At 46.6% G+C, this 16,433-nt stretch overlaps 1 protein-coding gene across 4 annotated transcripts in view; it reads left to right on the top strand.

The window, feature by feature from the left end:
- The window catches only part of SPATA13 (spermatogenesis associated 13), a 66,577-nt gene that overhangs the window by 33,643 nt on the left and 16,501 nt on the right, over nucleotides 1-16,433 (top strand). For 2 of the 4 annotated variants that reach the window (XM_045566745.1, XM_045566744.1), the window contains exon 4: nucleotides 15,352-15,488. In XM_045566745.1, the coding sequence (XP_045422701.1) occupies nucleotides 15,352-15,488 (137 nt within the window). Of the gene's footprint in view, nucleotides 1-6,727; nucleotides 6,954-8,749; nucleotides 8,968-15,351; nucleotides 15,489-16,433 lie in introns of those variants that run through there. The other 2 variants (XM_045566747.1, XM_045566746.1) reach the window with 2 other exon arrangements.

The raw sequence follows: 16,433 nt of genomic DNA, 5'->3' as shown, positions 1-16,433 counted from the left end.
TTCTGGCATTAGTCTGTTCTAATTATTGCTGTGAAAGTTAATTTTCTTAGCAGCAGCCTTTTGAATCAAAAAGTGAGATTGTAATCCCAGTCTTCTATTGTCTAGCTCTGTGACCTTGGGCAAGTCTCTTAACCTCAAAGTCTTAATGTCTTTATCTGTAATAGGAGATATTATTATTAATATCATCTACCCCACAGATGTGGAGAAACGACCTAGTGCATTGCAAGCATGCAGCAAATATTGCTGATTAGCTACATGGAGGAGAAAGGCAATGATGAGCAGGGAGCTGTTTACGGCCGGAGTTCCAAGTTTACGCATTTAACTGCTCTAACCAGCAGCTTAACCTTAGACACGTCACTTAATCTGACAAGTCAAGCCCTAGAGCACTAGGAGTCTATATGGAACAATATTCTGTTTCATTATTATCCAAATGTAGGTTGAACAAATTTAAAAAATATATATATATTCAGGTTATCAGGGGAAAAAAATCTTAGCTGATTCTTTCCCATTGATTTTTCTGGACTCAAAATTTATTCATTATCTAATGCTTTTTCGAAATATTACCCAGAGACTCCACCAAATTTTTTTGTTAAAAGGGAAGAAAAAAAGAAAAGCAATAGCAGGTGTTGAGGTGTGTGTGATGCCTTTGAAATGATTTTAAGCACACCATAAAACCTTTTTGTTTGCTCTCATGTGTTTTGGATTATCTCTTTCTGCTTGTGCATTTTTTTCAAATCACTGTTCAAAAATTTTCTTTTAATAAAGAATCAGGGAGAAAATCAGATCTTACTTGCTTAGCACCTGTTGAGAGCTACTCCGTAACTGAGCTCCTGGGGAAGCTGGTTGCATAGTTGGCCACCAAAGAGTTTGATTGTGAGGTGTGGATGCCACACATCTTGCCTGCTTCCCTTCCCCTTTCTCATCCCACTTTATACTCATGCCAAGGAGTATCAGGTGTTGATTGTACAATTACCCTTCGTCCTTCAAGGAGGGTTGGTTTCAGGACCCCAAGGATGCCACGATCCAGGGATGCTCACATCCCTGACATAACATGATGTGATATTTGCATATAACTTATACACATCCTCCCATGCACTTTAAATCATCTCTAGATTATTTATAATGCGTAATACAATGTAAATGCTATGTAAATGGTTGTTGTACTGTATTGTTTAGGAAATGACAAAGAAATTCTGTCCACATTCAGTACAGATGCAATTTTTTTTAATGTTTTCAATCTGCAGTTTGTTGAATTCACACTGCATAACCCGTGGATATGGAGGGCTGACTGTATGTATTTATGAACAAGATGAATCATATTGTTCACTTATCAGTAGGCAAGTACTTGTAATAAAAGTGTTTTCCTGACTGCTAAGACTGTACACAGTAAAATCCCTGTCTTCAGACCATGCTATGAGACAACATGGATTCCATAGAATCCGAGGAATTTAGAAATTATAAATGGCTTCCGTATGCAGGAACAGGGATTACAAATGTGGGCTTAAGTGCCTGAAGCCATGTGGCCTTCAAGTCTCAGATTATACTAGCTACAACAGCAGTTATCTTAGCTGATATTCTATGCCTTATCATTGCCTATCGTCAAGACTTTTAAAAAGGAACATAGTGTTCTATTCCTTGTCTCAGAAAAACATAATAAAATCCTTAACATTTTCCAGCAAACTCATGAAATTTTATCTCCCAGCAATTAAAACATTCTCAGTTCTAAATCTTGCATTTGTTCAGATCTTTCTAAACTACTAGAATTAAAAAGTAACAGTTCTTCAAAATATCATGTGTCTAATTACTAAGTTTCAGAAATTGGATTTTGAAAGGAGAAGAACGAATACCAAAAGTCAGAGGAAGGAGAGCGAAAGATCTGAACATCTAGCAAACAGTCACCAAGTACCACTACTCTGCACATGCTACTGTGGCCTGATCTTAAAGACAAGGAGTCCAAGGCTTAGAAAGATTCTGTAGCTTTTCCTCCCTCAGCTAAGCAAGATTTAAGCAGTAGATAGTGGGGCTGGCATTCAAACCAGATCAAACAGACTTGCAAGCACAGATTGCTTCTGTTCCACTCACTGTCTCCCATGTGTTTTCTCCACCACCAACACAAAATTATCTCATTTATTTGCACAAAGGCTTATCTGTTTGAGGTATTTAAGACCATGCCCTAATAATTGCCTTTTACTATAACAAAGAAAAAAGTGAAATTCGTTCAATACCTATTGTGTTCTTGTTATGTTTCAAACATGCTCAGTCCTAAGGATCCAAAGACAACTAGATACAGAAAAGAGGTGAAATCTTTCCTAGGCCTTGAAGGATGAGAAATCCACTTTCAAGGTGCTTTCAGAGGACAGGAAAGCAATGGCATTCAAATGAAGATGGCACCTTTTCTTTTAAAAGGCAATTTTATATTTATTTCTGCATTAATCAAAGTTCTAGGTAGTGCCCGGATACAGATTGTCTTATTTGGAGCAATTTTTGGAGAGGGTGGGGTATGGAGTAGGGGGTCAAGATGAGAGGGTTTATTTAAGCCCCCAAGAGCAGATGTTCCGCAGTTTTGTGTGTTCAGGTCCACATTGCTCCAAGCTGAAAAGCAATCGCTTTGAAGGCACACAAAGAGGCACTTTTTCCTCCTTACTGTCTTCAAGCATTCACCGGGCGGCTCTCACATGGTGTGATCTTGTAACTCAGGCTCCGTTTCCTGTGTGCCGGGTGTGAGTGTGTCCTCTGTTTCTGTGAAGAGTGTGTGGCAGCTGAGCGATGTTTCTGGCAGACCCGCACTGAGCCTGCCTGTGCCCTGCAAGAGCAGCCAGTGTGCTGAGACAGTGGCCACCCCCATGCCTCAGCACATGCTAGAAAATGTCGTGTCGTGTGTTCTGTTCGATGTCTTTCAGATTTCTCTGGAAAATCGCATAACTGTGACCTGTAGATTAGTAATAATGTTTGTCTATTTAGAATTAAGGGATCACTCTGGGCACTCAATTATTTATGCTAATGTACATTGGCATAAATGTCCAATGTCGTTATTCATTGGTCGGAATAACTGACAGCAAATGTAGCAAATTATTTCCTGTTGAGGAATCGCCCATCCAGCTTTAGAAACTGCAGCCCCACATCAGCTGTGGGAGATGGCACGTGACGAACGTAGGTCCTGGGTATGTTACTCTTGGTTCTGAGTAGTCATTGCCCACGTGGGAACTTGGGCCGTGGCCCAGTCCAGCCAGTGGCAGCCAGAGTTAGGGGCTCCTTGGTCCTTGGCTGGTGTGGTGCCCGTCCTTGACCCATTTTCTAAAATTGGCATTAGTGCTTTGCCAAAGAATAGTATTACTCTACCCCCTGGGGCCTTCCCCTCTCTAGCATCTGTCCTGCAGTTCTTAGTATTGGGACCATTCCTAAACCTAGTGGGGACGTAAGGTTCCTAGGATATTCCTGGCTTCTGGATATCTCTATACCCTGTAGGGAGGTTGCTGCTTTGAGAAAACAGCAGAGAACCAGGTAATCCTTCTGCACATAATCAGAAGGTAGCCATTTAAAAAAATATATGCCATATTGTACTTACCATAAGAGGATATCAGAAAATTAGAGCTCAAAGGAACCTTAACAAGCACCTAGTTAATCTCAAGAAACAGTCCAGGAGAGTAGTGACCACTGCTTTGAGTTTGAGGTATTGCTACTAACTTACCTCTCCTATAGTTTTATGGCATTTCTTTCATATCTCTCTCACTCTCTCTCTCTCTATATATATATATATGTATATATATATATAGGGTTTGAGGGCCATTTTGCCAAAAATAACTTAAATTCCTATATATATAGAATAAAAATGATCCTAACATCCCATGTGTTTTCAGCATTTATTTTATTCTCTCTGGTTTCTGAGTGTTTGATGTTAATCTATAATTTGGATGTCTCCACTCTTGTGGGAGTGATCCCTTTGCATAATTCTCTTGGTGTTGCCAGTAGTGTTTGCAGCTTCCCAGACCCGTGATGCAGTGGTATCTTATCCAAACAGAATAGACTAATTTGGGGGCGGTGGAGGGAGCAGGATTTTAAGACGTCTTTCAACTATGCATAAGGTTTTTGTTGTAGCTTTCTTATTGATCTGGTAAATGTAGGCTCTCATCACTAAAAACTTTTTAAAAAGCTAAAAGTCAGATCTCTTTATTCTATCATACCCCTTTCTACATTAGTAGTAGCTTCTTGCAAAAATATCTTGGAAGGGTTTTTGGGTCACATCCTTTGAGAAGACGCCCCGTTTCAATGCAGTTTTTGTTTATTTACCTTTTTTCCTTCTTTTTATCTTCATTTTGTCTTGAGTGCACAGTAAAGTAAGTTTACTTAGTGAGTGCCTCTGGTTTCAGATCCTGTAATCTCAAGGCTCTTAGTCTAGTGCCATGACCCCGTCTAAGTCCTCGGGAAACAGAAAGGCTCCTCATGAGACACCAGTGAAAAGTGAAAGTGAGCGAAGAGACCTGTAAGCCAGTTCTAAGGAAATGTGCCGATGAGACCGTTTGTTTGCTTTTTGAAAACCAGCAATTTTAACAACAACAACAACAAAAAAAAATTAGAAAATAAAAGCTCTCTGAATTTTATTTGAGTCCTGCTGGAATTTAGGCATTGTTAGAATGGAAATCGTTTAGAATTAATTCCCACTTTTCACTGCTTTGTATCTCGGTATTCCACATTTTACCTCTTCGTTCTTATTAAAACCAGGCCTGCTCACTCCTTCCTGGTGGAACTAAACTCCATTAGTTTCTGATCGATGGAGAAAGCACACTGGCATTCAAGATTTTACCCTATAGCAGCGCGTCTCAAAATACATTGCACAGTTTCCTGAGTTGCCTAGAACAACACTTGGCAAACCTGAACACGCATTTGGATGACCTGGGATCTTGTTAAAATGCAGATTTTGATTCCACAGATCTGGGGTGGGGCCTGAGAACGTTCATTTCTAACCAGCTGCAGGTCATGCCGATGTGGCTGGTCCATGGATCCCACTCTGAGGAGCAGGGCCAAAGAACACTCTCTTTGGCTTAGTAATGTGTGTTATTGTAAAAAGAGAGTTTTGTGCCCAAATGAGATTGGGAAACACTATTTTAAACATGATTACACAGCTATCTATTTGGACTTCTTAGAGCCTGTGATTACTAGTGAACCCTGCGGATATCCAAGAGGTAGCTACAGTATACAGTGGTTTTCAAACTTTTTTCGTGAAACATATTATGCAACTGGTATTCTATGAGATTTTCTTAGGAAACTTTACATGATAAGGTAGTCTGCTGTGGAAAAGTTCCAAGGAGTCTTTTGAGTCTTATAATTCCGTAAAGCACCACCTTTATCGATACTAAGTAATAGATATACCCCTATTGAATGAACTATCTGTTAAATGTCTTAAATATTTGACTCTTTTAAATAATCTTTTAAAAACACTTGGAAAGATTTGAAGCTGATCTGGTTGTGTGCGTATCTGTGTGTTTCACCCTTATTGAGGGTTATTGAAGCTATGGGCTCCCCAGAAGACTTTCTGCAGCTGGATTTAAGGGTGGGGTGCAGCAAATCAGTAGCAACAGCCACACGCAATTAGAGGTAAGAAAAGCCTACAGTACGGCATGCAGTCAACATGGGTGTTATAGCTAATTACGCAGCTTTGCGTTCTGAGTTCGTGCTCTGATTTCCGTGGGAACTAGCATGTTATTAAGGGGCCTCAGGGTTTTCAAGGCAACAGTAGCAGCACAGCAGTTAATGTTTATTAACCCCTCATGAAGTGCCAGTGCTATTCTAAACCCTTTGTGATTCATTTTTTAATAACTCGGTGGAGATTGTTGGTGGTCCAGCCGTCCCCACTCTGCAGATGAGGAAACTGAGCTGCCTGCAGACCTGGAAACTTCCCCTAACTTAGTCATGGGAGAGCAGATTTGAAACACAGACAGCCTGATTCCAAAGCCCATCATGGTAAAGCATGCATTTTGCTAATTGGCACTGTCACTTGTTTTACCCACATTTATTTAGAGGTGACCCCAAGGTCATTGGTTCTTCTTGTTCATAAAGTTAAAAAGGTAGCGTCTTCCTGTTATGAGGAAATTCAAGGAAGCACATTACTTGCTAATAGTTGTAGTTTCACAATACAAAAGAAAGACTTGCTCACTGAAGTTAATTGGGAAATACAGAAAAGTATAGAGGAAATAAAAATAACCAATAATGTATTATCTAGAGAGAACTTCTTTTAAGAAAAACAATTTTCTTCATTGTAGAGGATATATACTTTACATTATAAAAGATACACATATTCCTTTCACATAGTAGAGTGAGTAAACACATATTGACCTTTTAAACAAAACCCCTCTTTTAAAGTGATTTTTATAAATTTATAGCTAACTTAATATAATATCATAACTCAGATTTTTGTCATACCACAATGTGAAATCCTCACTCTGTTTTTGAACTTAGCGACCCCTGTGCTTTTCTCCTGTGAAATAAATACCTTTTGAAAAGCTCTCTGAAAGTCTAACTCAGGTCTGGGGATCGCAGTTAAAAGCAGCAAACGCGTTTCCACCGCCTCCCGGGAAGGCTCTCGACTGCACCCGAGAGGCTTGTGAGTATGTTTGGGTTTGGTGTGTGTAGGTGTAGGTTTTGCCTTGGTTTAGAATTTCCTCCCCGACGGTCCCCACGATGTGGCTGGAGTCACTCGCCCTCAGTCACACTGAGCCAGGAGCCAGCTGTCAGCTTCTGGGCAGGCTCTGGCCGGGAATGCACACAGCGTCAAAGCAGTGAATAAGCGATTTCTGCAGTTCCCGTAGCTGCAAGCCTGTGCGATCTCACTGATGCTTTGAGGACCGGCTCCTCAGTCACACCCCAGTCCTGCTCTGAATGTGGCTGTTTTCCAAACAAAAGGATGGTAGCTAGAGGGGAAATAGCAAGATTTTGGAGTCTGGAAAGCCTTCACATGGGTATGTGTACAGAGAACGGATTATTCTCTCCGGCAACATTGCTGATTCGACTCTTTCCTTTCAGAGTAGCGTGTCTGCCTCCCTCTCTCTCTCTTTCTCTCTCTCTCTCTCTCTCTCTCTCTCTCTCTCTCTCTCTGTCCTGCTGCTTGTCAGGTGTGAGCATGCACGGGCAGCTCACTCTTCGTAGGAAAAGGTCCTGAGGGTAGTTTTAGTTGTGGACATAATCAGTCAAAGAAATTGTTTTTGTTTGTGGCACAAAAGTTTGTGTGAAATGGAAAATAGTAAGAGTCAAGCATGGACCATCCTTCATGAGTTTTGGGCCTGGTTTTTGCTGCTGTTATTGTTACTGGTTTTTGCTTCTATTATATGAAATTCCTTTATTCAAGAGGTTACTGTTGGGACATTTAAAAAGGCTCTTTGCTAATTTAGGATGTATGAGGTTTTAAGGCTATGAATGGATTTTTTTCAAAAATGCTGTTTCTTGCTTTCAAAAGTGATACTGCCCAGTATTCGCTTACTATGTTGTGCCGTATCTCCCCCTTCTTAATGTTTTTATGAGTATTGTCACCTGGCCTAGTTCCTACTTAAATGTGAAAGAAATGTCATATTCGCACATTAGGAAGTTATAAACTCTAATGCACATATTTTTAAAAGGAAGTAAGAGAAAAAAATACTTTACAGACAGAATTTTCTCTGGCTGTTCTACATGGATACAATGGGATGCTTTAGAAACAGATCTTGTCTCTGTGTTTGCCTTAAATAGATGCCAGGAGCTGGGGCTGCAATGAATGGGAGCTGTAGCTGGCAGCCCGAGGCAGCCTGGGCCTTGTGAGCGGCGCAGTTTGTAGTTGGTGCTGCTTCCTTGTTTTGATTGGTCTCGGTGCGGGCTGAGAGAAAATAGGGATGTGGTTATGGCTTCTGTGTCTGGCGGAGTATCAAAAGGCGGCGTGCACTCCCTTCTGCTAGTCAAAATTTAGAAAAAGAAAAAAAAAAGTTGCCCCATGATTTCTATATTGAGAACACAGCCCACACGAGGGGCAGGACGGGGCACCAGGCAAGGCCGGTGGGGTCGAGGGAGTGGGCGTGTGGGTGCCCCTCCCTGCGGGCCAGGTGGCTGTGGCTGTGAGCAGGGCTGGCTGCGGCCAGTGCGTGGGGTGCAGGGGCGTGGGTGGCCCCCCAGCATTCCTCCACTCTCCCCCACATGCACAGAGGCCCCAGGGAGGCCCATCCCAGCCCTGAGGGGATGCTCCCTCCACGCAGCTAAAGACACACGGTAGCCAGCGTCTCCCCTCCCAGGCTCAGTCCTTTGGGGGACTCGGTGAGCCCTCTCCCGAGCTCCAGCCTGGCTGTAAAGAGGAAGACACCTGTGCCCACTGCCAGCGCTGCCTGGCCAGTCCTGTCCCAGTCTTTCATTTTCTTCTGAGAGGTACCTGGCTCAGTGTGTTCCAGAGACAGCATTTAAAATATAGAATAAAGCTTGCCCGTGGTGGGTTCTCTTTCATTTGCGAGCTCTGAGAGGGCAGGGACAGGGGAGGGGTGGGGCCCTCAGGGACAGCCTGGTGGCTCCCAGGAGGACACCCTGGCAGGGAGCAGGCCTGGGGAGGGTGGACCGTGGGCTGCGGTCCTGTCCTGTCTGTCTTGTTACTACTGTGAGCTGAGTGGGCCGGGCCCCAGGCAGGCTCGTAGCAGGATGGCTCTGCAGCCAGGCACACCTGGGTTTGAACCCAGCCCCACGACCTGGGAGCAGTTACTTAACCCTGAGCCACAGTTTCCTCCCTGATAAACAGACAGCAATAACCCAGGATGCTTGTGTGGCTCAGAAGAGAAGAGTCACGTCAGACGCTGAGCGCAGAGCTCCTTGGGGGGCTGTTGCTCAGGGCTGTCCAGCCAGCCAGCAAGGGAGCTGTCAGGGAACGGCCGAGTGGAGGAGAGGGCACCAGGTGTCAGCCAGGATGGACAGGGGGAGCAGCACCTGGCTGCGAAGAGGAGACAGATGCCACAGGACAAGCCAAAGGTAAAACCTGAGGGCTCGTCTAAATCCCAGGTCTGAACTGGAGATGGAACGGAGGCTGAGCTCTGAGAGCAGGAGGGAGCAGAGCTTCTGGCTTGGCTGGGGGGGACGGAACCCCATTGTTCCCCCAGAGGTGGGCGCAGAGGGGATGGAGCCCTGTGGGGGTTGGCTGCCCAGGGTGCCTGGCCTGACCTTCCTACCCTTACATGGCCCTGAATACCCATCTTACAGATGAGCACAGTCAGGCGACTTCTTTTTTTTCTTTTTTTTTTTTTGAGACAGTGTCTTGCTCTGTCACCCAGGGCTTCAGTGCAGTGACTCGAGCGCACAGTTCACTGCACCCTCAAGCTCCTGGGTGGGAAGGTTGCTCCAGGTGGAGAGGCCAGCATGGATAAAAGGATTTTGTCCCTTTTGCTGGAACAGGGAACATTCAACGGTATGAAATGGCTAGCTCAGGGGTTTTCAGCCAATGCAATCAGAATCTATTGCCCTGCAACCTGTGGCTCGCTGCGTGGCCAGGCACCAAAAGGCCCACATCCGGGAACAATCCCCGCATGTGGCCGGTTTAAAGAAGCTTAACCTGATGGTGCAGTGGTTAGCCAGGTGTTAGAATTACTTGGGCAGCTTTTGAAAATAGATTCTCAGCAAGTATCCCACCCACCCACCAGGTTCAGTGGCCCAGGTTAGGGCAGGATCTTTATTTTTCTAAACATTCTCCATGTGACTGGATGCCATGGGCCCTGGGTGTTTGGGAACCGCTGCAGAGGGGTGGACCAGGTGCCCTGGAAGTCGTGTAGCATGTCTTGTGACCTGGCTTGTCCCCTCTGTGTGCATCTCCCTGGCTTGAGAGTCACCCTGGGGGACCAGGAGTGTGCCCCCCAGTCGAGCCCACAGAGCAGCAGCCTGTGAAAGCTGCCCACAGCTGTGAACGCGAGCTGCCGGCCTGTGCCTGCCACTTCCGTTTCGTAAGATGAGAAGCTGGAGTGGCTTATCTCACCCTGAGGAAGTCTGGGTGGCTGGCAGGAGCGGCTCTGAAACACATGTTTTTAGCAGATTACTCTAAGTGCAGGAATTTCCCTGAAGTCAAGCGAGGGGGAGTCCCAGCAGGCAGGGCCGCAGCTGGGCCGGAGCAGCCCGTGCCTGTGATGGAAACAGCAAAGGTCTGCATGGCCTTCTTGTCCGCCTGGCTGTTGGTTTGCATCTCCCTTTTGTTTAACAAAACACTTCCACCTCCACCCTGTCAGCACACCCTCACCCTCGCCGGGAGGGGGAAGGCAGGGCGTTTTCTCCGTTCCACATGAGAGAGGCGAGAAAGTGAAGGTGCAGAGAGGCGTGGCTGCCCCAGAGGGTCGCTAGGACTGCCGCTGAGGTCTTGGGACTCCTGGCCCAGGGCTTCTGAGAGCCGATCACTCTGATCAAAAGCCCTGAAGTGTGCAAAGTAAGCGCCGCCGCAGGAAAGAGACCTGTTGTTTGTCCCACGAAAGCCCCCCTCCAGGCCAGGGGCTGTGGGCCTGCTTTCTGCGTGTGCTAGGAGGAAGGTGCGAGGAAACAGAGTTCTCCACTCTTGATGGTGTGTGATATTTCCTGTTGTAAAAATTCACCTTTAGAATCAGTTGTCAGGTGTGGTCCTGTCCCAGATGTAAAATCTAAGTTCAGACAGAAGAATGTTACTATCCTGAAGAGTATAAAAGCTGTTTATTGCTGGCCTTTTTTTTTTTTTTCTGTATGTCTTCTCTGATGTATTTGTAGCAGTTCTACTGACCAGTGTGGCAGATCCTCTGTGGCTGCCACGCTGCTCTCTGAGGTTGTTCCCAAAGCTGTTCTGGCCAGGCCTGGGCAGTTCTCCCCAGCCAGTGGAGAACTGGTTGGTTCATCCGGGAAGAAGACAGAAACGGGGAGAGCAGACGACGGTCGTGTGTGGGGAGGGCCAGTGAGGATGGGTGCTGGGTGCCGCCGCGGGCAGAACAGGCCCTGACACCGTGCCCGCCAGACCAGGAGGACAGCGGTTACAGGAGTGGTGATTAACCAAGAGCGTCATCCGTTCATTTTATTGTGTTATCCGGAATGGATCGTACTCTGGAGAGATGTGTGCTCTCGGACTCGCCCCGGCCAGAGGGATGTGCCGGCCGGAGTGTGCAGCGCTGCTAGACGCTAAAGGATGTGCTTCCTCCGCTCCACTGGAGCTTTGAGAAGAGCTGTGGAGAGAAAGCTCATGCCCTCTGCACTCATATTGGCTATCTAAGAGTTGGGGTTTTAAAACTGATTTCAATTTGGAGCCGTCTTGGCTCCATGTTTACAAGATTATTTCCCAAAATGGCTTTTCCACACCTATATTTTCAACAAAAGAAACAGTGCAGTTGGTGAGGATGGAATGCTTGTGCACTGTTGTGGGAATGTGAAGTGATGCAACTGTTATGGAAAACGGTATAGAGGACCCCACCAAAAAATGAAAACTAGAGCTATCAACCAGCAGCCCCACTTCTGGGTATATATCCAAAAGAATTGAAAGCAGGGTCTTGAAAAGATAATAGCAGCATTGTCCACAATAGCCAGGAGGTGGAAGCAACCCCAATGTTCATTCACAAATGAACAGATAAACAGAATGTGGTGTATGTACACAGTGGAATATTATACAGCTGTTAAAAAGAAGGAAATTCTGACACTTAGTGCATATGGGTGGACCTCAGAGACATTATGCAAAGTGAAATAAGCCAGTCACGAAAGGATAAGTGCTGTATGATTCCATTCATATAAAGTAGCTAAAGTAATCAAAACCACAGAAACAGAAAATAGAAAGGTGGTTGCTAAGGAATCGGGGGAGGGAGGGGGAAAATAAGTGTTTAGTGGATGTAGGGTTTCAGTTTTGCTAGATGAAGAAGTTCTATCTGTTGTGCAACAGTGTGAACATGCTTAACACTACTGAGCTATATACTTAAAAATGGTTAAGATGGCAAAATTTAGTGTTATGTGGTTTTTTGTCACATAGGAAGAAAGAAAACAGAATAAAATTTACATTTTTATTATGATAATAAATTCATTTCCCCTGATATTGCTGAAGTACATTTTGAGAATTTTTATAGCACTACGCCATGGAAAATTCCGATAGAGAAGAAGTCATCATTATTAACTGTAACGTATAGGTGAGGATCTTGCAGCTGATGGACATCAGTGCGGCCGCAGTGGTCCAGGCCCGTGGGTCTGGCCAGGGTGCAGAGGCCTGCCCGGCCCAGGGGGTTGGGCCTCGACACTCAGTGGGCACACAGAAGGTTCCTCATCTGAACTGGCAATTGCTGTTTCCCCAGGATCAATTTGTAGTTTAATTGAAAAACACTTACCGGAAGTGTTTGGCACGCGTCAGGTTATTTAAGTACAAGGGAGTTGGGGTACCAAGTGCTCAGAACCACCTGCTTGTGCAGTGCTCAGTGAATACTCGTCCATGGTGGTGCAGTGGTTGCTGCTCAAATCTTTCTCGTGACCCACCCTGCCCAGAACTGTTTTCTAAGTGTTTGTGACAGCAACTCAGAGAACATCCGTGTTCCAAGTCCTCGCCTCTTTCCAGAGGGTTTTATTCTGGCACCTCCTATAAAGGTTTCACACTTTGCAGTAGATTCCCCTCTTCATTAGACTCCTGTAAACTGTGGATTTGTGCACGATTATTACTGGCTTTCTTTTTCTTTACTGATTTTCACAGTAACAGCCGGGTAAGATGGTAAAGAATTCTCCCTGGGAAAGCATTGTTCAGTGGCTCTCTGAGGAAAAGGTGTCATTTTCAGGGCTTTGCTCTGAGCAGGGCCCAGGTGCCTTTATTTCACTGAGAGCTTCACTTTTTCTTGGCTCAACCATGGCTTAAACATGATAAGGCAAAATGCCGTTGGTGCCAGGCAGTGCCAGATCGGTGCTCGCTGCACCTGAAGATTCCTGCTGCTCTGGGCCCCTGACAGACCAAGGGTTGCATGTACTCCCCTCACCCGGGAGCGTTGGACTGTTTCAGCCATTCAGCAGTGTAGTCACTGGGCCTCGTGGTCTGGGCGCTGCTCCGGGGTTGGGGAAGGCTTTCAGCCTCAGTGCTGTTTGCTTTGTAGTCTGAGACACACTCATGCATGAAAAAATTGTTTTCTTCCTCAAGACTTCCTCCCCTCATCCCCCATACACACAGCCACACACCAGGGAAGTACACTAGGCGAGGTAGCCTCGTGTTCTCCGCCTGCAGGGGCTCTGACCACAGCATGGGAAGCGGAAGTTACACTTAAAAAGAAACAATCACCATGTGTTGTACAGGCTGAGGACACTCCTCAGACAGCACAAGGCCTCCCGCCACACCCCCAGCAAGACAGACCCGGACACACAAGCACACACGTGCAGTGGGCTCGGGCTGCCCGCACGCCCACAGTGCAGTCCCCTCTCCTGCGGGCCAGGTCCTTCCCTGCCCCTGGCAAGGCTGCCCCCTCTCCCTTGGGAAGCCAGTAAGAAAGCCCGGGGCCCAGGCGGCGGCGCCAAGGCTGTGGAGAGCTTTCGTCCACTTCTTGGCTTTGTGCTCAGGTCCAGGAACCTGTTCCTCCTGGCAGCCCCCGTCTCTGAGGCAGCTCGCTCTCACTTTGACCTCCCCTTCCCTGGATAAGGCTGGGGACGGGCACAGGAAGGGGGTGTGGATGTGGGGAGGGGGCGCCGGGCTTCATGAGGCCAGAGCCCAGAAACCTGGCTCTGTCCACACCAAGCGCTCTCGCTCACCTTCATCACCATCAGCCCATCCGAGGTTCCCTGGCTGTCCCGATGCCCAGTGCACGGCGTGGGCGCTCACACAGCTGGGGCACAGATGTGCAGACCCACGGCCGTGACTCAGCTTGGCAGGTGCCATCATAGAAGTAAGCGTGGAGGGAGGGCCAAAGGCGCACCTGGCTCCCCCTGGGCTCACAGGAGGGTTCCGGAGGGAGGTGACAGCAGCTGTGTTGTGGGGGTTTTGCTGTGGAGGGGACACTGCAGACAGCAGGGCGGCAGTGGGAAGTATGGGCCCACGAGCACACCTGGCTCGGTGGGTGCGGCTGAGAGGTGCTGCGCCCAGAGCTGGGGCACCTGGACAGGGCCAGCCGGGCAGGAGGCGGCCACCGCGCAGTCTGAGAGGAGGGGCTGGGGCCAGGCCGGGAAAGGGCCAGCGTCCACGTGGCCACACCTTTCCGCCCTCCCTGCTTCGCCTGCTCCGGGCTGCTCTCTGGTTCATTGCCTCGAACTCCTCATGGTCACGAGAAGAGCTAAGAACCCAGTGCATGAAATAGCAGCGTGTGGCTTATCTCACTGCACGGATAACTCCCATCATTGTGAATCTTTTTCAACAGTTTTCGTTTCTCTAGTGTAAGAATTCCAGGCTCTGTTTACGAAATCTGATGCTGTCAACAGCAGCGTGGCTGAGCGATGAGGGGCAGAGGGGAGGCAGGAGGGCAGGCGAGGGGAGGCAGCCTGGGGCTGGCGTGGAAAATGCACGTCAGGTTGATAAGAATATAAAATATCTCCCCTCAGAAAGAGTTCTTCAGTTTAGACAGTGTACCGAGCCTCCGAGGGTGAAGTCTCTAGGAAAGTGGATTTGCAGAAAGCAAGGGCAGTGGTGTGCCATCCTGGGCCATCGCCATCCTTCCTGCCACCCGGGCCCCGCCCTCTGGCTTCCCTTTTCTGTTCATTCTCCCAGGAACTTGGGATTTTGTGAAACACCGTTGACTGGGTCTCTTTGTTGCTCCAAGCGTGGCTTTCAGTTCCTGATTTCTCCCTAGCCGGCCACTGTGGCTCCAGGCTCTGCCCAGCGGCCCTGCCTCCACGCCGTGGCAGCCCTTCCTTGGTCCAGCCCTCGTGGCACCTGATGCCGAATTCTGATACTGAGAGTTCCAAACCTTTCATATATGGACAAATAGTAATGACGACTGCATGTTTTCACTTAGGATACGTGAGGACTTTTTCATTTTACTAATACTCTTGCTCTGCAGGTAAAAAATGGAAGCAGAATACTTAATTGTAGTTTTCACTATCTTTATCCCTCGGGCTTAGCAACACATTGCTTGGAAACATTGTTATCTGTATTCGTATTTTTTATATCCACTTTGGAGCACAGATTTCCAATTAAATCAGAAGTAATTTACTCGGTGTCTTAACTCCCACGATAGCATGGTACGGGCAATACATTGCACTGCTCACTGACGTAACACCTAACTCCAGCTCAGCATGGACTGCTACCTTTGGATTAATACATCTGCACAAATTTTCTAACAATTTCTTATTCTGAGTAAGATAAAAATGCTTATTTTCTTTGGGGAATATGTTATCAAAGGTCGTTTATTTTGTTATGTGAAAAATTTTTGTTAGCTATGTCTTTTAAACCATGACTATTTTGTTTTGTCTATTTAGTTTCTGCAGATGGAGGTACCGAGTCCTCTGCCTTAGTTGATGACAACGGCAGCGAGGAGGACATCAGCTATGAAGACCTCTGCCAGGCCAACCCGCGGTACCTGCAGCCGGGCGGGGAGCAGCTGGCCATCAACGAGGTACTGGGATTGCACGAGACGGTGGCGGATTCCGGATACCTGATCTTCAGGGTCCACAACCACTTCAGGCTTTGCTCTCTGATGATTTTAATAATATGTTCTAAAACTTAGAACTCTGATTAGAACAACACTGTGGTTTTTCTGGCATTGTCCAGGAAGATTTAAGTGGCTAAGCTTTCAGGATAACGGAGGCTCATCCCTTTGGGTAGTAAGAGCTGCAGTCCTTAGCATTTGGGTAGTGCTCTCCAGTTTATGAAACGCCCTCCCTTTCATTATCCCATGTAATTCTCACAACCGTTCTAAGAGGTAAATGTTACACTTGCTATCCACATTTTAATAAATGCTTTAATAAATGAAGAAGTTAAATTACTTGCTAGCAAACGGCAGAGCTGGTATTAGCCACATATTTCTCACTCCAAATCTGGTGTTCTTTCTACTACATAATGGCTTCAGCCCTTTTTATAGAAATCTTTCTAGAAGACACCTCCAGCTTTTGGCATTCTTGAGCAGAGTATGTGGCGCTTAACTTCTCCGTAAGTTAGCGTATCCACTGAGGTCACCAACTGTCACTGTAGGATGTGACACAGTATGTTCGTGGGAGCCGAGGACGTGTGCAGAAACACCTGCTCCTGTGGCCAATGAATGGACTGAGCTGTGCCCCATGTCCCAAGATCATGCTGCGATCTCTTTAATTACAGTACACTATAAAGTTAGATAGAAACCCTACTCAAATTGTGAATAATATGTGGCTACTACACGCTGGGTGACAATGTGAGGGGCTTCCCGTAACATCTATGTGACTCTAGAAGGCTTGGCTCTATAACACCTAGTTGGGCTGCTCAGAAACCATTTTTGGAGTGAATATTCCAGATAGTCAAATGCATTAGATAACTGAACCAACAGCTCATTGAGTTATGTATACATTTTTTAAAAGTGGATTTGGGG

This window comes from Lemur catta, chromosome 13, assembly GCF_020740605.2.
Source record: "Lemur catta isolate mLemCat1 chromosome 13, mLemCat1.pri, whole genome shotgun sequence".
In the NCBI taxonomy this organism is placed as follows: Eukaryota; Metazoa; Chordata; class Mammalia; order Primates; family Lemuridae; genus Lemur; species Lemur catta.
Note: the sequence above shows the minus strand (reverse complement) of the source record. Positions and strands in the feature narration are given on the sequence as shown.